The sequence below is a fragment of the Podarcis vaucheri genome, assembly GCF_965113315.1.
Source record: "Podarcis vaucheri genome assembly, chromosome: 8".
Taxonomy (NCBI): domain Eukaryota; kingdom Metazoa; phylum Chordata; class Lepidosauria; order Squamata; family Lacertidae; genus Podarcis; species Podarcis vaucheri.
Window position 1 is genome coordinate 47,177,155 of NC_138766.1, and position 22,626 is coordinate 47,199,780.

A 22,626-nucleotide genomic window follows, 5' to 3' on the forward strand; every position below is an offset into this window, starting at 1 on the left:
TTCTTACACTTTTATGCTAGTGACTTGGAGAACTTTGGAATTTTCTTATGTGCAACCATGGCTACCTAAATTTTGATTAATCATTTCAATCAATTTCTTCTTTGCAGCCTTAAATTATGAATTACGTGGGGCAGCTTGCAGGCCAAGTTCTGGTGACTGTTAAGGAACTATACAAAGGAATCAATCAGGCAACGCTCTCAGGATGCATTGATGTAATTGTAGTTCGGCAACAAGATGGCACATACCTTTGCTCCCCATTCCATGTCCGATTTGGAAAGCTTGGTGTCTTACGTTCGAAGGAGAAAGTTGTGAGTATCATGAATGATGGGGACCTTGTAATGAAAACTATTCTGCAGTTTCGTCTATATAAATCTATTTTTGAAAGGGGGGGGAGCTTTAAAGGGGAATGGATGCATTTGAGATTTGATACAGGATGACTTGATTTAAATCAAATTTCCTACTGATACTGCATTTCTTTCAAACAATGGTGCATATCTGAAATATAAGCCACTCTAATTTATGACTAAATAGAGTATTATTAACCTTGTTGTTTCATTAGTACAACAAAGACTTGGATCTCTCTGTTGCATGCTATGTATTTTGCATGCGTTTCTCTTTTAACCTACAGAGGAGGGGGGTGTCTTTAAACTATTGTAGGGCTGATCTTATGACTAGCAGCCATGAGAGTTTGTGAGGTTAATTTGTTGACAGCAAATGCCATACATTCATTTGAATTTTGTCTGTCTGAATCTACTGTTACTCAATTTCACTGGGAAACCAGTACCTTCATAGTAATGTGAGTTCTAGTAGAGAGGGAGGAAAACTTTTCTGTCCCTTTCTTTACACTATGCACAATTTTATAAGCCTCTCTCCCATGCTTCTCCTTTGCCATTTTTCTAAAATAAAAAGCTTCAAATAGTCAACTTTCCTCATACATCAGATGCTCCAGGCCCCTAATAATGTTACTTGCTCCTTTCTTCATCTTGTCCAGCTGTACAAAATCCTCCTTCAAATGAGAAAACCACAACTGCACGGCATTCCAAGTGTGGCCACACCATATATTTTTACAAAGGCATTATGATACTGGCAGTTTGATTTTCAGCCTCTCTTTTTTAATAATCTCTAGCTTTGGTGGGTTTTATGGGGGGGGTATAGAAACTTCTTGTTCAGCAGACATGAGTGGATGTTTTCATTGAGCTATCCGTAATGATCCCTGGTTTTCTTGGTTAGTTGCTTCTAGTTCTGGCGTAAAATGAATGAATCTCCTTAGTCATGTTTAGGAACTCTAGTGAAATGAACAATCAGTCAGTGTTGTTGCTCCGGATGAGCTACTCAGGAAGGTGACAAGGAATGAGTGCTTTGTCATGGACTCAGCATTAGGTGACTCTGTCCCTGCAGATCACATTTGGCTTTGGGCAGCTAGGTTGCAGCTGGGCCAAACAGCTGCCGATACATGATACAGCAGTGGTCACAAACCTGGATTACTTTAAAAGTCATGGATTTAAAATTCATGGAGGATAAGGCTTCCAGTAGCTATTAGACATGATTGCTGTGTACTACCACCAGCATCCAAGACTGCATGCCTCTGCATACCAGTAGCACAAGTAGGGAGAGTGCTTTTGCTCTCATGTCCTACTTAATAGACTTGCCATAGGCATCTAGCTGGCCACTGTGAGAACAGCAAGATGGGCTAGATGGGGCTTGACCTTACCCAGCAGAACTCTTCTTAACTTCATTCTTGGCCAGTCTCACTGGTTCATATGAGGTATGATGCAACCTGCTTCTTTCTCACCTCTCTCTCTCTCTCTCAGCTTTGATGAAGGAAGTGGCTGCAGTTGCTCTTTCCTGCCTTTCTCAGTCTCTGTAACATGTGTTGGTTTATGCTAGTGGGGCTGTTACCTTCTTCCAACTTCACAAAGTTTAGATATACCGGGTCAGCTTGTCACATGTAATGTATGCTCCGATCAAAGTGGGTAGACAAGTACTAGAGAGTATGTCGATCATTCAGTCTTTACCCATTTGTCTCAAAGATTAGAGGGGTGGGGATGGATGATGTAAAGAGGCAAAATTTTTAATTTTTGTGTGTATTTTTATTTTCAAATGCTGTAAGGGTATTGTATGTTCCACAGATTGATATTGAAATTAACGGAGAAGCAGTTGATCTTCATATGAAACTGGGTGATAATGGAGAAGCTTTCTTTGTGCAAGAAACAGAAGAAAAATTTGTAAGCAGCATAATTTAACATCCATGTCTATTCTGACATTCTGTTGTACATATTTTATGTAGTAGGGAGGAAATTGTGTATTGGGAAATAAGGATTTCATATAATTACGCATTTTGAATTTAGGAGCCAGGCGTTTCTTTTCCTCACTTTTTGGACGTACATGAATGAATACTGACATTCATATTTAAGTGACAATGAAAAGTCTTAGGTATGTCTGTTGAGTTTCTGAACATCACAAAATGGATCTGAAATTACCTGCATTTACATGGGAATTTATACATGCACTGTGATTTCAATATACTATATACTAAATTCCAATATAATTCCAATATAGTGAATATTGTAATACTTTAGTAGTCCATACATAATGTATGTAACTGTTATTCTTGCCCAAATCATTTTTTAAGGAAAGAGTTCCTGCACATCTTGCAACATCCCCAATACCTACAGAAGACCAGTTCTTCAAAGAAACTGATGATCACTTGCTGAAATCGGGTGACAATGAACGGATGTGTCTAAGCTCAGAAATACTACAGATTGTGGAAGCAGAGCCATTTTTCCCCTCTGGGTCAGTGAAGAAGAAAAAGCGAAGGAAAAGAAAATGTAAACAAGATGCCAAGAAGGAAGATCAGATCTCGGCTCCTGGAACTGAGGAAGGCTTTGAAATGGAAATGAGCTCAGATGATGAGAGAAGTATTCTGCCTCTGAGGTAAACTTTTTAAAACTACCTTCTTATTTGGCTAACCTGTTGAAATATAAAAAGCTCAGTAATTATATTTGTTTTATATTTGGCAACAGTGTGAAATCCTACCAGAAAAGAATCCTCCAGCTGTTTAAATGTTCAACTACTTAATATTTGGAAATTCACATTTGGAGTTTGTAATAACTTATATCTACTTATAAATCAGAAAAGCAGATAATAAACTAGGGGGTGGTCTTTAGTAAGAAATATGCTGATATGTCAACTGAATGTTCTAGTCACACAGTCAGGCACTGATAATTACCCATTCGGGTTGTATTTCTAATGTTAAATAAGAAAAGCAAATACCTGCAATAAATATATAATTTTAACCTGTATCTAAATTGCATTACATAAGTTTTTAATTTGTAAAGCATTACTTTTGAGAACACTTAAACCCCATTTCTCAATCGGAAAATGTTTCATGTATTGTAGTTGCTGGAGACTTTCTAATTTGTAAGTCATTAAATATGTTTGTAATTTTTTCCCTGAGCAAGTCTTGGTTGTGGTGTACGAGTGCATGTACGCACGCAACAAACTAGATAATCATGAAGGGTGAGACCCACAAAGAAAACACAGTCTGTCATATGCATAGGGAAGTCGGCACCAGAGTGAATGTGATCTAGTTCTCATGGTTTTCTATCCAGCCTCCATCATAACCCCTACACATACTATTACATTCTTCAGCCACTTTCTTCCAAGAAGCAAAGGCTCTTTAATCCTTCCAAGCATGTGTACAATAGTGAACAGCTTTGGCATTCAACAAAAAGGAGAGTTCTTCCAAAGCCCCTGTTGCTGTTTACTCTGGCAGAAATGGAGTTAGAGCCCTTTGCTTGTCTCAGCTCCTATGGATGTGAGTCAGTGGGGCTGGATCTCCAGGTCTTGCTCAAATCAGAATATGGATCATGTTGAAAAGTTGCTTATGGAAGTGTTGGTTTCTCCTCAGGTTGCTTGGAACTCTTCAGTTAAAATACATCACCAGGGTTTTTTCTGTGAGCCCCCTTTTAAATATAGTCTCATCTCCACAGGAACCCATCAGATTCTCCACCAAAGGATGAAGAGTATAAGGAATCATTGATTTACCACGCAAAGGACCATTACCCTTTATCAGATGGAGACTGGTCTCCTTTGGAGAAGTAGGTCACTTTCATGTGTCACTCTTTTTAATGTACTGAATGTTGGTGTTACAGAACATCTGGACAAACCCTGGCTCCCATGGGACTCTCCAGGGTATTCCCTGTGATCTCCAGGATGGAGAAAGAGAAGAGTTGGGCTCCTCACTCACATCTGTGGATTTCTCCAGGCTGAGGATCTGGAGCAAACTGGGGAGGGAGGGAGGCAGGAGCAGAGCAGGCTGATAGTAGTTGGAGGCTGGGCATCCCAAGGGAAGATTGACTGGCAGGGAAAGAACACTGAATGATGGAAAGTGGGGAAGAGAGTTGGTGAGAGAGAAGGGGTGGTTGGTGGTGGTGGTGGTGGGGAATGTGTGCACCAGAAAGCATGCATAAGAGAGAAGGAAAAAGCAAAAAAAGAGGTTGTTTTCTCCAGCTTTGGCCCCAACCACCGCTGATATGTCTCTCCCCCCGGCACCACATGCATTGCACATGCCCCCATGGGAATGTTGCTCTTGACTCAGAACAGATTGCCTACTCTTGTAATAAAGATCAATACTTCTTGGGATGCTTTTCTGGCATAAACATTACATTAGGCATAACACTGGACTATTGAAACATGGGCAATACTTCTGTGGCTTGCCATGTTTCTATGGATAGTGTACTCTGGCAGTTAACTTAAGCTGTCCTTGCCCCAACCTCTGATACTAGACATTTTTCAGAACCTCTTACCTTAATAACACCTGGAAGTTCCATGTGGTATTAACTCTATAGACACTTTTCTTCAAATTGGCTGAGAAGAACTAGGGCTTCTTTGCTGTGTAACTGACCAAGTAAATTATGTGGGGAAGGGGTAGAATGGCAATAGAAATGAGGGTAATCTATGATCACAATGGAAAAGTCAGTGGATTTTTGCCTGCCATCTATCTCCTTGATTTGAATGTGTGTCTTGAAAACTGCTTCCTTTCAAGAAAAAAAAAAAAGAAGTAGGCTGCAAATGGACCAAGAAATCTAACTTGGTTTTGCAAGTTTCCATAAATATCCTTGAATTACCACTCATACACTATGCTTTGATTGGAAGTCCTGGATCTGCTTACATGAGTACATGCTTGCCTTAAGTTGAAAATGTGCTCAGTCATTTTTGTTTTAAGCCTGCAGAATAGGGATATATTGTTGAGAGAGAGAACTTGCAACTATAATTATTTTGCCTTGTGAGAACAGTTATGTTGAAAATGTTTAAAAAACACCTAATGAAGAAATCTGTTTAGAATGGCCAACATTAACTACTTTATTGTGATTTTTAGTTTTCCTCTCCTGTTGCCTCACAGTTTGAAAGCCCAACTTGGCTTTCTGTATAAGTGAAGCTTTGTTAAACTGGAGAAAACAGTCCTTGAAAAGATCTAAACAACTCATGCCTTGAAACACAATAGCTTTGTTTTATTTTGACAGTCCATTTAGCCAGCCAACTTGTCCTAAAAGTGATTCAGAACTTGAAGTTAAGCCTACGGAGAGCTTACTCCGAGCAGAGTCTCACATTGAATGGACGTGGGGAGGGTTCCCAGAATCTACCAAGGTAAAGTTATTTGCAAATACAAGTTTTTGGAGGGAAGGTTTTGATAATGTCATGAGATTTTCTTTTTATAGGTTAAAAAGTAGCACTATTATGGAGCCTGTTCCAATAGAAATAGCACGAAGGTAGCTCCCTCTTGTGGTTCATTGTTGGTACTTCTCTAAAAGCAGGCGAACTTTCCAGCATAGGCTGTGATTGACCACAGGAATCTTACATGGCTCCTGCTGCAGAATTTTGTGCACCTGAAGTCTAATGGTTAGTGTTACAATGTAAAAACACCTACATCATTAACGCTTGGTGGTGTGTAGATCATGGGCAGCTAGTGTTGGATTTTGTGTCACATTTGATGATAGTTTGCAGTCCAGATGAATCATTTTCCTATTCTGCCTTGAAGGTCCAGATTTTTTTTAATTTTTAAAAAATATAGAAACTGCAAGCAACCATTCATTTCATGGATGGGTGCTGTTAGGAGGCACTGCCATATTTTGTATCTGATGTGCATTATGGAATAATGTAAATCAATTTATATTTTGTATGTGATGTGTTTCCTGTTCTCGGTATTCTGAAAAGTGCTTCCTTTTCTTATGGTTGACTGTGCCTAAGTGGCTTGGGTACCATTGTTAATGAAGGTTAAACCTGTGTCTGAAGTAGCCTGTTCCAACAGACCAGTATTAGCATCAATGTCTAGTTCACTGTGAATAGGATGGATTTTATCCCCAAAAGTGCTTTGCAAATGTGTCGCAGAATGATTTTTTAATATGTATTTACCACCTGGAAGAGCTCTACTGGATTTTGCTATATGAGGAGACGCAGTGGTGTCACAAAAGTGAGCACACTGTGCCACCATCACGATCACAAAATACGCACAATATTTTGTTCTTCCTTGTGTTCAGTCATAGTCTAGCTGAAATTTGCTTGGGAGCAATCCTGTCATGAGCCAGTCCATTGTGAAACACTAGATTCAACAGCAGTGCCAGGCCTGTCAGCTGGAAACTGACAAGAAACCTCTAGAGCATTTAGGCATCCATCAGATTCCATCAGTCTCCAAGGGTGGGGCAACTTAATAGTTCCTCCTGCTACCTACTGACAAACCGGACTTCACCAGAATGTTGGTGTGACCATGACCATGGTTTGCTCAGCACCCTGCTCTCAACTCTCACCAGTGACACCCAAAAGCTGTCAGCATGTGACAGCAGCCACACCCTTAGAAAGAGCTTGGACTGGCCGTCTAAACCAGGAGAGGGTAGCCGATGGGTCTTGGACCCTCGATGAGTTAGGGACTTCCCTGCATGCCAAAACGGGCTCTAGTGGATTGAGTGGACAACCCCAATAATGAGTCCAACTGTCAGGAAGATAGTTTCTGCACATGCTATAGAGGGAAGTGAGGTGCAGAGGGGAAGTTGCCCCATCTAGGAAAACTCTGATCCTAAGCCTCTGCTGCCTTGTGTGATTTCTTGGGAGAAGAAAAGGCTAAGGAGTAAACCCTACTCAAAAGTGGAGTCCCTAAGACAGTTGAATGGTGTCTTGTACACCTCCTTTCAGAAACTCCTGCAGCCAAGCTGGTGCCAAACATATTGCTCTCAATTCTTTTGGACCACATCAGCAAGGCTGAGATAGGGATCTTGTTGTCTGGGCAGCCCAGGACCTCCATACACATTATGGCCCAGGCTTGCACCCTGAGGAGGTGTACTTTGATGCTGCTAATGCAGCAGTTTGACTTCACCCCCAGACTTCACTCCATGGTCTCTCTAGACAGATGGGTGCCAGCAACTTGACCACAGCATTATAAGAAGCTCCCTAATGCTTGGGAGTGTGTAAGTTTTGTGGAGTGATTTGCAAGGCTGGCTTAATGTGCAAACAATTGGTACATCTTTCCACGTTTGTCTAGCAACTATGCTGCCCATTGACATTGCAGAGTCTTGTTTTATATTTGGAAAATCAGGTGCCGTAAGGATGCAAAAACTCTTCAGTTGAGGTGGACTTCTGTTGATCTAACACACACACACACTTCTGAATTCTGGAGGAGGGTGGGACACAAGCTTTACTGAAATGCTAAATTAGAACCACTTTAAGCTGTTGGAACTGAATCATGCCGATGATGAATGAGATCAAAGCATTATTGTTTTAAAATGGTGCTTTCTTTTCAGATAAGCAAGAAGGAAAAATTGGAACATCCCAGAACAGTTACAATCACTCCATCAGAGAAGACGCATTTCAGAGTAATATCCAGCAGTGATGCAGCTGAAGATGGAATTTTGGTGAATGATTCTGTTTGTACAGTAGTAAAGCCTGAACCAAGAACACACCATCTACTTAAGAAGCTAGATATTAAAGAGAGACTTGCTTCTACAGCCACAGAACCAATTTTGGACATTCTTCAAGGTTCATTGGCATTAGATTCTGATACTCTTCCCAGTCCATTGATAGATTCTCCGACAGAAACTAAACCACCAGCAAAACTTGATTCCCCATCAAAGAAAAAAGGTAACATATTTTTAATTACCTGATAAAGTGTTGTTCTCTTTTACCACAGATTCCACATATTTAACCATTTTTCAAGAGATAAGTAACAAATATGTTTGCTAGTCCTGCTTGCAGCTGTTCATGTAGAATAATACTGTAGTAAATAACTTAAAATTTCTGGTTCATACACAAAGTTTTAAGTTTCACAAATGAAGCTTAAATCATTTATGTTACTTCATCTGTAATGCAGCTGATAAAATTACATTATGTAAAATGTTATTTTGATTCATAATAATAATAATAATTTATTTTTTATACCCCGCCCATCTGGCTTCCAACAAAATATTAAAATACAGAAGTCTGTCAAACATTAAAAACTTCCCTAAACAGGGCTGCCTTCAGATCTTTTCGGGGGTGGTGGTGGTTCTGTCTTGTCTTTTAGCACATATATTTAAACAGCTTAAATGGTCTGAAAGCCAATTTCAGCAGAATGGGTAAAAGTGCCCCTAAAAGTAGCTTGTATTGTAATTATATAAATGGAAGGAAGTTCACAGAAGAGGACTTGAGTGTGTCTTCCTCTCCCTTACACCTTGCTGTGCCCCTCCAAAAGTCTCACTAGAGGAACATAGGAAGCTGCCTTATACCGAGTCAAGACTATTGGTCAGTGTAGCTCAGTATTGTTCACATGGACTGGCAGTGTCACCCCAGGGTTTCAGACAAGAGTCTCTCCCAACCCTTCCTGGAGATGCTGGTGATTGAAGCTGGGACCCTCTCAGGACAAAGCAGATGCTCTTCCACTGAACTATGGCCCTTTCCTATAGAGCAGTGTTGGCCAAACTTGGCCCTCCAGCTGTTTTTGGACTACAACTCCCATCATCTCTAGCTAACAGGACCAGTGGTCAGGCATGATAGGAATTGTAGTCCCAAAACAGCTGGAGGGCCAAGTTTGGCCAACACTGCTGTAGAGGAATGGAAATGGGATATAGGAGACTCCTAGGATAGGAAGGAATGACTCAGAATTCAGTTGAGATGTCTTGCATGGCTCTTTGATTAACTTTTAATGGGAAGCAACTTTTATGTGGAGGCTGCAGTCTCCTTTAAAATACATTAATTAATTGTCCTAAATGAATACCTTTTTTTTTTAAAGGGATACATAAGAGAAGTCATCACCAAGGGCCTGATGACATATATTTGGATGACCTGACAGCTTTGGAACCTGAAGTTGCTGCTCTTTATTTTCCCAAAAGGTATTTCTTAATTGACAACACACAGATAACTGACAGAACACACAGATATTTCACAGTAAAACATGCAAGTAATGTGTATTTCTTTAAATCAGTCATTGTTCCCCTGTTTGTTTTCCCTTTTTCATGTAAGAGAAAAGTCTTAAAAATAAGATAGTTGTAAAAATTTTGTTTAATCTTCTCCCTGCCCCCACCTCTTACTCAGCCACACGGAACTAATCTATACTTGTCAGTTAAAACATTATAAACGCGTTATAAGCATGTGACACCAGAGGGTGCTGTAGAGCAATGTAAAATCGTCAGTGTAAAATTGCATTGAGAGCTCTATAATGGGCTTTTTAAAAAAGCGTTTTTACAATCCAACGCTGTTAGGTACATATAATGGAGAAGTGTTTCTAAACCCCTTTCTAGTTTAATTTTCCCATGTTAACAATTGTACTTTGAAAGCCAAGCCCCCCTAACCACTTTTCTGAGACTTTTTAAAAAGAGCCCTGGTGGGTGCTGTTGTCAACAGAGCACAGTGTGTCGCAGGAACTTGACAGAAAGACCGCCTTTTCTCTCACTCTTCCCTCAAACCTCTCCTTCACAGGCCAGTCCTATCATGAGTCAGCCTGCCTGGCTGCTCGCCTTGCCCCTCCCCACTGCCCACCAGCCCACTTGGGACATGGGGAAGGAGCCTGCCACTGTCAGCGTTCCGGAGTCTCTGTTAGCTTCTGTTATGCTGCGTGTGCTTAAAGCAGTGGGGTCCCTGAGCACTGGTTCTCTTGCAGCGTGCCAGAACACAGCAGAAGCCAACAACCATATCTGGAAGTGCTGGCAGCAGGCACAGCATTGGAGGCTCCTGGCAACCTTTATTAATCAAAATTACATTATCTTCAGAGGCGCAGGGAAATTGAGGGGGAAACTGCAGTATGTGGGGACAGCCAGGGGGAGCTAGACAGGGTGGAACCTATTCTGCCACTTGCTGCCTGCTGACACTGCACAAATGTGACATAAGTCTCCTCCTCCTCCTCCTCCAATATTTAAGTTGGTTGTTTTTCATTATGTTGGTTGGGGGAGAGGGTGGGGGGTCTTTTTTCAGTCCAAGGACCATATTCCCTTGTGGGTAGTCTTACAGTGTTGGGCAGGGGAAGGGGAGAAAACAGGCAGAGCAATAAATATAACCCTTAAATTTCTACAATATGTTACATTTCAGCCACATGTCAGGGGACTCAGTACACATGTATATCTTTCTTCATCTTCCACACAGCCAAAAAAGAGGCATCTTCACTCTTTAAGGACACATTCAGCCAGGCAAAAGCACTCTAGGGTGTGGGTGAGGGATGTGGCTTGGAGAGGAAGTCTTGGAAGTCGGATAGAAATTCATCTGGCCTCTGATCCTGAGGCTTCTCTCCTGTTATAATTGATAGAATTGGTGTGTTGGTGTGTATATATCTGTGTTTTACAGAGAATGTGTCATGCCTAAACCATGTAACTGTTCCGTCTCTCTCTCCTTTCCTCACGTAGCATGTAATTTACATACAGGGCATTGTTCATGCTACAGTGATAATCTCCAGTTTATGTTATCCTGTGATTTCCTGTCAATAGGGAGGGCTGCCTAAGAATACTTTGGCTGCACTTTTCTCCAGGCCTATTTAACGTAACCCTGGGATGGTTTTATGATTATTGCTGGGTCATGCTGAGTTACATATTGGTTGGATTTTTAGCACATCACTGCCATGCTTGTCTCTATTTGGTGTTGATATTGTGTGCTAAAAGCCAATTGCAGAAAGTCAGCATGTGCTGAAAAAGGAAAAAAACCTACTTCATTGTGCACTGTGCCAGAAGTGGAACTCACTCAGGGCAAAGTGGCTTTCTGGCAGCAGCTCATGCTGCAGAGATGGCAGAGATAATTGATGACTTGAGAAGGAGGGCACTTCATGGAGGAAAAGCCTAAGAACTGCATAACTTAACCATGGAGCTTCCATGTTCAGAAGCAGTACATTTCTGATCATCAAATAGGTGGAGAAAAACAAGAGGTAATGGCTGTGGTCGTGCCTTTCTTGCCATCTGAGTGGTCCCTGATGGAGGGAGCAGTTCACTAAATGGGCTTCTTACATTCTTACAACATTATCAACATTAAAAATAGCAACAGCAACAAGTTATGAACACTTTCCAGAAATTTCTTATGGATAATCAACTGTACAGTATACAGTGGTACCTCGAGTTAAGTACTTAATTCGTTCCAGAGGTCTATTCTTAACCTGAAACTGTTCTTAACCTGAAGCACCACTTTAGCTAATGGGGCCTCCCACTGCTGCCGTGCCGCCGCCATGCGATTTCTGTTCTTATCCTGAAGCAAAGTTCTTAACCTGAAGCACTATTTCTGGGTTAGCAGAGTCTGTAACCTGAAGCGTATGTAACCAGAGGTACCACTGTATCCTTGTTTGTGTATAAAAACTATATTTTGGGAGACAGATACACTTCTGAAGTCCAACAGCTGCCTTCCGTGTCAGACTAATTTGCTTTTTGTTAAGAAGTTTTCCTTATTCTGAGATTCATTGTGTTTTATCATGTTGTGACCTGCCCTGGACTACTTTAGAAGGAAGGGTACTATGTGAGCGCAACGAATCATATGCACATGTTTTGTTTTTCTTGTCTTCAGTGACTCTGATCCAGGTACCAGACAATGGCTGGAGTCTGACACGCTGTCGGGTTCTCAGTCACCACAATCGGTGGGAAGTGCTGCTGCAGATAGTGGTACAGAGTGTATGTCTGATTCTGCAATGGACTTGCCTGATGTCACATTATCCCTTTGTGGAGGTCTTAGTGAAAATGGGGAGATATCAAAAGGTATGCAATAATCAGCCTTGTTTTTAATAAACTCTTGATGTCTGTATTTTATATAACTTTGCCCTATAGGAAGCACTTATCTCAATGTGCAGGCTCAAATTATAACATATGTGCCACCATGTGTTTTTCTAAAGCTAGGCAGGAAGCTGTCTTCCTGAGTGTAATTTCCTGCTGAGATGCACCATATGTCAAATGTCAGGCCATATCTGCTATTGGCTCTTTTGTGGAAGTCCTGCTTTCAATGTAACAGAGAGCTTCAAAACCCTGAAGTGCTTTAAGAACTTGCCGTTGCCATTATTGTTGCTCAGTTTGATTGAGATGAGGGTTGGGGAACTCTCTGGAACCACAGGGGGCTGCATTGGGTTGGATGGAGGGTTGAGTGAAAAGCAGGGGCCCATGTCTGCATTAGCAGAAGTGATTTCCACTTGTGCACAAACACCGTTAGTACAAGACAACTGGGCAAGTAAGTATTGAAAGAAACTTGTGTTCCAGACTTACTTTTGCACTTTTAGCAAGGTTATCAGGGAACTGGTGCTAAGCAGATGTGCATGTAGGGCAGTCAGTTAGTTTGGAAGCAAATGGTGCTGCATAGAAAACAAACTGCCATTTTAATAAGCAGAAGTTCACCACTGAACTTCTTTGGAATTGCTTTATTGACATTTAAAAAGCAGCAGATTAACCACTGACATCTGGCTTCTTAGTATCTTGACTTTGAATTCTTCCACATGTTAACCATGGATATACAAAGCATGAGTAAAAAGAAAGACATGGCCCCAGAAATTGTTTCCTTGTAGCAATAGCTCCTCTTGGTCCATCACACCTATAACTATATTCTGCATAAAGTAGAAATGGCAGTGTTGAACCACAACACAGTGTGCAAGCTTTTGAGTTCTACAGAACTCTTAATCAGGCTGCACACAGGCTCTAGACAAATTGCAGGTCCAGGTTGATCCAGGAGTTGTCCAGAGCAGATCAAAGCAGCCCTTGATCACCTGGAGTTGGATCCAGGTGATCTGGGGCTTTGAGTGGGGGTGGGGAGTCAGGCAACCACATGCTTAATCAGGATTTTACACCCTCATTTAATGAAGATGCATTCATTTGAAAAATTCATAATTCTTTTATACAAGAAGGACTAGGTTAAGCTAATAACAAACATGCTTTAATTATCTGATAAAATGTCATTGTGTTGCAGAAAAATTCATGGAGCATATCATTACTTACCATGAATTTGCTGAAAACCCAGGACTCATAGACAATCCTAATTTGGTAATAAGAATATACAACAGGTAACAATCCTCAAATCTCCTATTTTTCCTATGCTATTTAATAATAATTTTGTCTGGTTCATCTGTATTGTCGCTGTCATTCTTTAAAATTTAAAACCCAACTTCTGTGAGTAATTCTTGCCTGTTAGCAGCATATAATGTAGGATTCATACCAAAGTTTTTTAGCACTGCCGTGAGGCTGTTTTATGTTTACAATAAAGAGTATGTGGCATATTTATCATGCTATGCATTTTGTAACATTCATAATGAGTAACTTTCTCTATATACGCAGGTATTATAATTGGGCATTGGCTGCTCCCATGATTCTCAGCTTGCAGGTGTTCCACAAGAGCTTGCCACAGGTAATCTAATACCAGCAAATACTCAGAAATATATTAAACTAGGCTATCCATTTTGGGCCACAGAAGCAGAGTAGAGTGGCAGAGGCCCTGTCCCCTACTTGTCCAAGGCTTCTCATGGCAGAGTTATGGAGGAAGCAAAGCTTAGTAATTTGGGTATTTGGGATGTCTTCTAGCTTTGTGAAGGGAAAAGCATGAGCCTGGCAAACAGCTGTGTGAGAAACACTAGTATGTTGCTCCCAAGTTCCAAGGTACAACACTTCTGCTACTGTGGTTTGGTCCCCACCCCTCCTAATCCAGTGATTTTTTTCTAATGAGCTGGGAAGGAGGCATCTGCTAAGTCAGAGCACTCCATAAGAAATTATTGGCAGGTATTAGTTTGCCAAGGGTGTCCTGCAATACAGCCTTAATGGAACTTGGGCCAGGCAGTGGTAGCTGTAGTGAGCTGTTCTCTGAGGTAGCCTTTTTACCATAGGGAGAAGCCATTTCATGAAGAGAGTACAGCTCTCCCATAACTTAATTGTGCTGAACTAAGTACATTCCTGCATAGTCATGATGGAAGCACATAACATTTCAGAGATTTAGCATAACCAAGCAATGGATAAGCACACATGAGATACCATTATACATGTTAGAACTGGATGGCAACCTTGTAGATGTACACTGATTTCATATGTTTATTAGGCTACAGTTGAATCCTGGATTAAGGATAAAATGCCGAAGAAGTCTGGAAGATGGTGGTTCTGGCGTAAGAAGGACAGCTTGGTCAAACAGGTAAAATAAAACTCACTAAAAAAACGGTGTGCATAAGGAGAAGTGCATATGAATATTCATGTGGACTTTAAAAGAATATTTGAAACCTGAAATGGAGTGAACCGAACTAAGGTTGGCAAAACTGAGAGAAATCAAAATAGACAGATCCTCCATCCATGGTTTTAATTATTTATTTTATTTATTGAATTTATATACCGCCCTACACCCGGAGGTCTCAGGGTATAGATAGAGTTGTACTCTATCTTATTGGGCACAGGGAAACTCAACTTTTGGTTTCTACAACATTTAGTTCTGCCTTGTGTACAGGCTCCATGGTTGAATTTCTTCAGTCTTTGTTGATTTTTTGTTTTATTTCCTCTCTGATTGAAATAACCTAAAGCACACATACATTAAAACCAGCAATTATTATCAATTATGAGGAGGATGCTCTAGTACAGAAATCTAATTATACCATTTATTCTGCTTTTGTTTGTTTGTTTCCCAACTGCATAATCCTTTTTAAAATTTTACCTATCCTGGCCAAACAACACAACCTTACATTTTTCATTATTAATTTAGAACTTGTTATCTTGCAGTGATTTGGGAGCCTGTTCAGTTATTGTTGCCATCTGGTCTTGGGTTAGGAGATTAATAATACTGCATTCTCACTTTATAGTAAACAATTGTTATATTTTAAAAATGAGGTGAATGAAATAACACTCCTGTGAAGAAGGCTTCAAATAATTTGAATAATAATATTTCAGTCCTGCTGCACCTTTTTACAACTAGGTTGATATTTGAATTAGAGATACTACAAGCTTTTCTTTCTGATCAGGTGAAAGTGCAAAATATGACCTATGTTGATGAAGTCTTTATGTACTTTTCATATATTAGCTTCCAGAAGCTAAGGAGGGAAAATCTGAAGCTCCAAAAGGCGACCTATCAACAGCCACAAAGGAACAAGTTGAAAGCCGGTATGTTTTAAACAAGTTGTGCTTAGAGTGAACAGCTGACCTTTAGAAGAAAAGAATAGAAATTTGCTACTGGGTGATCTGGGAAGGGCTCGTGACTCAGAGCACATGTTCTTCATGCAATAGTTTCCAGGTTCAATTGCTGGCATCTCTAGGTGGGGATGGAAGACTCCTGTCAAACACCAGAAAGCTTCTGACAGTGTGGACCAGGGCTAGGGAACCTGTGATCTTCCTAATGTTGTTGGAGTCTAGCTCCCATTAGTCCCTGTCAGCATGTCAGGGATTATGGGATTTGCAGTCCAACAACATCTCGAAGGTCACAGGTTCCACACCCTTGTCACAAACAATTCTGACTTTGATGAACCAATGGCCTGACTTGATATAAAGCAGTTTCTTATGATACTTCATCAATGCAGAACAGAAATATGACCAGGACTGGTGGGGTGTATGTGTATGTCACACAAAACTAGAATCCAGTTTAAGAAATTATGATGCTGCATAAATGCACCATCTGCTTTGTAAGCTTCAAAATGTTCTGTATTGACGGGAAAGCATTAAAACTAGGATGAAATAAAAAATTATGTCTGCCTGTTGTCCCAACAGCTAAAATTGTTCAGAAAGGGGAGGTTTTGTCTGACTTGATGATGTGGGAAAATACCTGTGCTAACTGAAAAGATCTGAATACATCAGAGACTGAATATATCTTAGTAGTAGATAGGTAGCCGTGTTGGTCTGCCATAGTCAAAATAAAAAAATTCCTTCCAGTAGCACCTTAAAGACCAACTAAGTTAGTTCTTGGTATGAGCTTTCGTGTGCATGCACACTTCTTCAGAACGTGTGCATGGCATCTCTAGCATCTTCTTTCTGAAGAAGTGTGCATGCACACGAAAGCTCATACCAAGAACTAACTTAGTTGGTCTTTAAGGTGCTACTGGAAGGAATTTTTTTATTTTGAATATATCTTGTTAAAGGTTCATAAATATAGTTACAGTGGTACCTCTGGTTACGTACTTAATTCGTTCCGGAGGTCTGTTCTTAACCTGAAACCGTTCTTAACCTGAAGCACCACTTTAGCTAACGGGGCCTCCTGCTGCTGCCACGCCGCCGGAGCACAATTTCTGTTCTCATCCTGAAACAAAGTTCTTAACCCGAGGTACTATTTCTGGGTTAGCGGAGTCTGTAACCTGAAGCGTATGTAACCTGAAGCATATGTAACCCGAGGTATCACTGTATATTGCTTGCATTGTAAGCATGAAATAGTCAGCATGCTGTATACTTACCTTTATTTAGCATAAATCCATCTGTTCTGTCACTAAAATGGGAAACCATTAAGCTTAAAAAACAAAGCACAACCCTGATGATAGGGTTTCCTAATTTTCTCCCACCCAGTCTAGAAAATGCTGCTCCTTCTCAGAATGGCTTAACGTGCTTTAGAATGCTTGGATCTCTTGAAATAATCTGTGAAATGTACAACATTTCTTATTGCTTACTGTGCTTATATTGTTTTAGGCCTACAGGTGATGAATCTTCAACGGATGATGAAGGATCCCAGGAACTAAAAGAAACCTTAAAAATAGATTCCGTTTCACTTCCAAGCCATGGGAATGCTACATCTTACAAAAAGTCACTTAGATTGTCTTCAGATCAAATTGTAAGTGGTCAAATTCTGTAAACATATTGATGATTTTAAGTAGTTAGGGGGGAAATGACAAGAGTGGTTGAGAGAGAAAAGGCTCCCCTTGCTGAAATCTGTTTCTCTGTTGTTATTAATAAACCAGTTCTGTGAACTGTGTTTAGATCAATTTTTGCAACTCCTAAATAAATCCTCCTGCTCTGGAACACTCCCTAATTTCCATAATTTTGGCTCAGTGTTGCTAAGATTTCTTTGGATCTGGGTCATGGAGAGAGATGATCACGCATTATAGTAAACATGAAATCATTGTTTCCCCCTATCCTTTTCTTTCTAAACTGTGTCATGGTCATGGTGGGGGAATCCGTTATCCCTTTCTCAATGGATAGTGGCTTGGTTTGCACATCACGTAATAAACTGAACCATAGTTCAATGTGGATGAACAGTGTGTTTGTGCATGGTGCTGACATACTGGATACTTCACTCCTATCCTCCTGCTGTTGCTGCACTCCCAAAAAACTAGTCATGGCCTACCTTATTGTGTCATCTGGATCCAAACTCAAAGTTTATTTCTCTCCAAACAAACCACTAATAGTAAGCCAAGAAAAGGCCTTGACTACCACTCATGGTTTATTAGATTTATTATTTGCTTTACTATTTTATATTTTCTACCAGTCACCAAACATAACTCTCATGCTGCTGTAGAAAAGAGCTTATCTACAATGCACAGATGGTTAAATGCAGATTTCAGTAAGTTGTGCCATTCAGATGAACTCTTACTTCATTCCCCAAATTTACGAATGCATTTCATGTAATGGGATGACAGTGCCTTTACTTCCACCTTGGTGTGGAATCATGGTTCATAATCTAGTCTAGAGTAGGCAAACTTTGCTATCACTTGTTACATTGTGCTGACGTAAGACTTGTATCTAATCCTGTATGCTGACTACATGATCAGTGGTAACATGCTTTCTTCATTACATCTGGTTTATCTAATTTGTAGGCAAAGCTGGTAGCTACTCTATATACTACTGCATTTAAAAAAATAATCCAGAGTTGATGAAATTCAGTGCACTATCTATATTGGGTAAAGGACCCCTGGACAGTTAAGTCCAATCAAATTTTGACTATGGGGTGCGGTTCTCACCTCCGCTTTTCAGGCCAAGGGAGCTGGTGTTTGTCTGCAGCTTTTATGGGTCATGTATCCAGCGTGACTAAACCGCTTCTGGCGCATGGAACACCGTGACAAGTGCCAGAGTGTACGGAAATGCCATTTACCTTCCCATTGCAGTGGTACTTATCTGTCACGCTGGTATGCTTTTGAACTGCTAGGTTGGCAGGAGGTGGGACAGAGCAATGGGAGCTCACCCCATTGTGCAAATTTGAACTGCTAACCTTACCATCAGCAAGTCCAAAGAGGGTTGGTGGTTTAGACCACAGTGCCACCCGCATCCTATCTTTATTAACATTAGCATTAAAATGTAAAATATTTTGGCAGAGAAATACAATATCTTTTTGGGTTAATATATTATTGTGTCTCTTTAATTTAAAGGAAAAACTGAAGCTAAGAGATGGCCCCAATGATGTTGTGTTCAGCATTACAACCCAGTATCAAGGAACTTGCCGTTGTGCGGGGACAATATATCTGTGGAACTGGAATGACAAAATAATTATTTCAGATATTGATGGAACAATAACCAAGTAAGCTGTAGTGTAGTTTTACCTCTATTAAATCACTGCACCAATGTGTTCAAAATCTATTTGTGTCTGATGAACACTACTCAGCGACTTGGTTCTGAAAACCAATGCTTTTCCTTAAATCCTGGTAAGAAGTAGGGAAAAGTAAATTAGGAATTCAGCTTTCTGACACCTGGTAAGAGCTAGATGATATGGACTACAACTCCCATCATAATATCTGTGCTGTCCAGGACTGATGTGAGTTGTAGTCCAAAATATTTGGACTGCTCCTGGTTTGAGAAGGCTGACTTAGTTACTAAAGAGAGGTAGGCTTTGAGTTGTTGCGAATATTTCTTTGTTTAAAGAAATAATTATACACTGTCATGTCATAAAATGTCGTTTACATCAATTAAACACAAAGCTGTACAATACAGTGGTGCCTCGCAAGACGAAATTAATTCGTTCCGCAAGTTTTTTCGTCTTGCGGTTTTTTTCGTCTTGCGAAGCACGGTGTTGGAAAAGTTTTGGAAAAGCTTCAAAAATACCAAAGTCTTCAAAAATCTCAAAAAAGGCTACCACACCGCGTGCTATGAGTTGCTCCTTGAAGTCAAGTCGCAACTGTATTAACGGTTTTAAGAAAAACGAAACAAACTTGCAAGACGTTTCCGTCTTGCGAAGCAAGCCCATAGGGAAAATCGTCTTGCGAAGCAACTCAAAAAACCAAAGACCCTTTTGTTTTGCGAGTTTTCCATCTTGCGAGGCATTCGTCTTGTGAGGTACCACTGTAAAAAACTTACAAAAAAGTTTTAAGCAGGCATCAATTAGCTACTGTTGAATTATGTACAGTGGTACCTCAGGTTAAGAACTTAATTCGTTCTGGAGGTCTGTTCTTAACCTGAAACTGTTCTTAACCTGAAGCACCACTTTAGCTAATGGGGCTTCCCGCTAACACCGCACCGCTGCGGTACGATTTCTGTTCTCATCCTGAAGCAAAGTTCTTAACCCGAGGTACTATTTCTGGGTTAGCAGAGTGTGTAACCTGAAGTGTATGTAACCTGAAGCGTATGTAACCTGAGGTACCACTGTATTGTTAAATTGCCTGCATAGGCTTGGCAGAATAGAAAGGTTTTCAGCAAGTATTTAAAAATTGGCACAGAAAAAAACTCTGGAGGGTCTTTTAATACCTAATGTAGAAAGCATCAATTCACACTCTTACTTCTATTTCTAACCCTCGTTCCTGGTTTAGGTCTGATGCTTTAGGCCAGATCCTACCACAGCTTGGCAAAGACTGGACACATCAGGGTATTGCAAAGCTCTATCATTCCATTAATGAGTAAGTACCTTGCTTGTAAAAGTTGCGAAACATAGGAATAATTGATTTTGCTAATTCAACTAACAACTAAAGATCTAAAGTTTTGAATTCTTGCACAACACTTTTCACTTTTAACCAAAGGTGCATTTCATGATCCTGTATATTCTGCATTTGTATTCTCATTGCCTTCCTATTTAGAAGTTACATTTCAAACTCAAATAACAGAGGGATTAAAATACAGAAGTTAGACATGTGACATGAGGCAAATGTAGGCCAATTCAGCACATTATCATTATTTTCTTCAGTATGCTGCAAACCCCTAGCGTTCATGAGCAGAGCTTGTGGTGCACAAAAAAAGACCAAAGGAAACTTCAGGCAAATGACTCCAGAGGAAAGGTTCCAGTTTCCTCTTTCTCCTCATGTCAACCAAAAAGAAATGGGCATGCCTCTAAGTGGCTGCTACTGCTGAAATTTGTGGGATTGAGCAGCAGCAACAACATTGTCCATCTTCAGATTTTCTGCCTTCCATTTCTCATAGCTGCCTGCATGTTCCAGTAGTGGAGGCAGAAGCAGCCTGCCCATGGACTTTTTCTTTTGTACATCCCTTCTTCGCCTTGTGACAGCTGCTGCTGGTATCAAAGAGGGCCCCTCTGCTGACTTGTGTGCTCCTGGAGGTATACGACTAGCATCACTAGCAGATTAAGGCTGTACCAAAAAGATGGACTCAAGTCTAGGATCCTGGTTCATATTGAAGTAGCTATGAGTTGTGGTGGTAGTGGCAAAGCAGATTACATATAGGAGGAGTAGGAGAAGTAGCAGCAGTAGCACAAGGGGCCACACCCTATGGACAGACTACCAGCTGGAGGATATGGAATAATAAGTGGAAGTCAAGCAAGTAGATGAATACCACAGAAAGGGGGATATGGAAAAGTGAAAGCCTATGGCAGCAACATCAAAAGCTTCAAGGTCTATCTGTTTTTGAGGGAGACTAAAACAGCCCAATCTTAATGTGTGTATACAGTGGGCATTATTTCCAAGTAAGAGTTGCAGCCTAAATGCTTCAGGGAGTGTGGGGAAGAGAATAAAAGTTGAATTAGTAACCAGAGTTTTGAGAAATTGGAACCATCTAAAGATTCAAAACCAGTTCAAACCATTTTTGTAGAGAACATTAAATACACTTGAAAGTGTTGTTGTTTTGTTGTACTTTGTCTTTTACCATTACATTTTCCACGCACACCTGTCCCCTGCTGAAAGCAGGGCTTGCAGTGGATCATTACCACCTGCAAAGCCATGCCTCTTTGCCCAGTTTGATTTCATATCATGTGGACAAAGGAAATGGGTCACAGGACATCACAGTGCCTCACCCATTTGCCAAAGTTGGCCCTCAGGTGGTGGGGAAGGTTGCCAGCTGGCTCCAGTATCCCACCCCTGGAATATAGTCCTAAAGATGTCTGCACTGACACATTAGTTTCTGATGTGACCTTGGGTCAACACACCCTTCTCCCTTCCAGTTGCTTAAATGCTTTATAAAACATGAATAGCTGCCTTCTCTTTTTCAATTCAGTATGATCTGACTGTGACTTCTTGGTGTGAATGGTCTACCACATCAAGAGAGATCTTCCTAATATAGAATTTCATTCTTAGGAATGGCTACAAGTTTCTGTACTGCTCTGCTCGTGCCATTGGAATGGCAGACATGACAAGAGGGTACTTGCACTGGGTTAATGACAAAGGAACGATCTTGCCCAGGGGTCCCTTGATGTTGTCTCCTAGCAGTTTGTTCTCTGCTTTTCATAGGTATGTAAGCAAAAACACCCTAACAATCTTTGTAAGGGGTGAATTTTGAAATATAACTTAAGAAGCTGAGTGAAACAAGTGTTTTTTGTCATCATTTATGGTACCTTGCTTTTTATCATAGCACAATCTGTGATGGACGTAAATTGAAACTTCTAAATATTTCACTTGTATATGGGACTTTGTAGTATTAAAAGCCTATATATTTGATAGAACTGGAGTGGTCCAGTGATGCACACCCCTTGTTTGCTAGATCTTAGTCTGATGGTGAAGTCAGGGCGCCATTGCAGCAGAATTTAAAAGCTGCTTTTGAGCTTCCCTTTACTACACTGCAGGAGTTGCTAGCTTCTGTAGACTGTATCTGTGTTTAGCCTAGTTCATAATGGGTTTTCTGCCCCCCTGTGCAGGTATAAATAAGTAGCTGGATTGAATAGGAACATATGAAGCTGATTGTACTGAGCCTGACCATTAGTTCATCTATCTCAGTATTTTGTACTCTGACTTAGCAGCAGCTCCCCAGGGAATCAGACAGAGGTTCTTTCAACACCTTCCAGATTCTTTAATTGAGAATACCAATAATTATACCTGGGCTCTTTCACATACATATGCTCTGCCACTGAGCCCCTTCTTCCAAATGAATATGTTAAACTGTACCATCTTTACAGCTTCATTGCAAGGCA

At 40.6% G+C, this 22,626-nt stretch overlaps 1 protein-coding gene across 1 annotated transcript in view; it reads left to right on the forward strand.

Annotated features, from left to right (window-relative positions):
• The window catches only part of LPIN2 (lipin 2), a 36,514-nt gene that overhangs the window by 9,481 nt on the left and 4,407 nt on the right, over nucleotides 1-22,626 (forward strand). Inside the window, exons 2-17 of the mRNA XM_082235167.1 lie at nucleotides 108-308; nucleotides 2,130-2,225; nucleotides 2,633-2,934; nucleotides 3,993-4,100; nucleotides 5,526-5,649; nucleotides 7,794-8,130; nucleotides 9,257-9,356; nucleotides 11,998-12,185; nucleotides 13,378-13,471; nucleotides 13,743-13,812; nucleotides 14,494-14,583; nucleotides 15,457-15,536; nucleotides 17,043-17,184; nucleotides 18,716-18,864; nucleotides 20,087-20,173; nucleotides 21,797-21,949. Coding sequence (XP_082091293.1) covers nucleotides 117-308; nucleotides 2,130-2,225; nucleotides 2,633-2,934; nucleotides 3,993-4,100; nucleotides 5,526-5,649; nucleotides 7,794-8,130; nucleotides 9,257-9,356; nucleotides 11,998-12,185; nucleotides 13,378-13,471; nucleotides 13,743-13,812; nucleotides 14,494-14,583; nucleotides 15,457-15,536; nucleotides 17,043-17,184; nucleotides 18,716-18,864; nucleotides 20,087-20,173; nucleotides 21,797-21,949 — 2,312 coding nt within the window. The 5' untranslated portion in view covers nucleotides 108-116. The remainder of the gene's footprint in view (nucleotides 1-107; nucleotides 309-2,129; nucleotides 2,226-2,632; nucleotides 2,935-3,992; nucleotides 4,101-5,525; nucleotides 5,650-7,793; nucleotides 8,131-9,256; nucleotides 9,357-11,997; nucleotides 12,186-13,377; nucleotides 13,472-13,742; nucleotides 13,813-14,493; nucleotides 14,584-15,456; nucleotides 15,537-17,042; nucleotides 17,185-18,715; nucleotides 18,865-20,086; nucleotides 20,174-21,796; nucleotides 21,950-22,626) is intronic.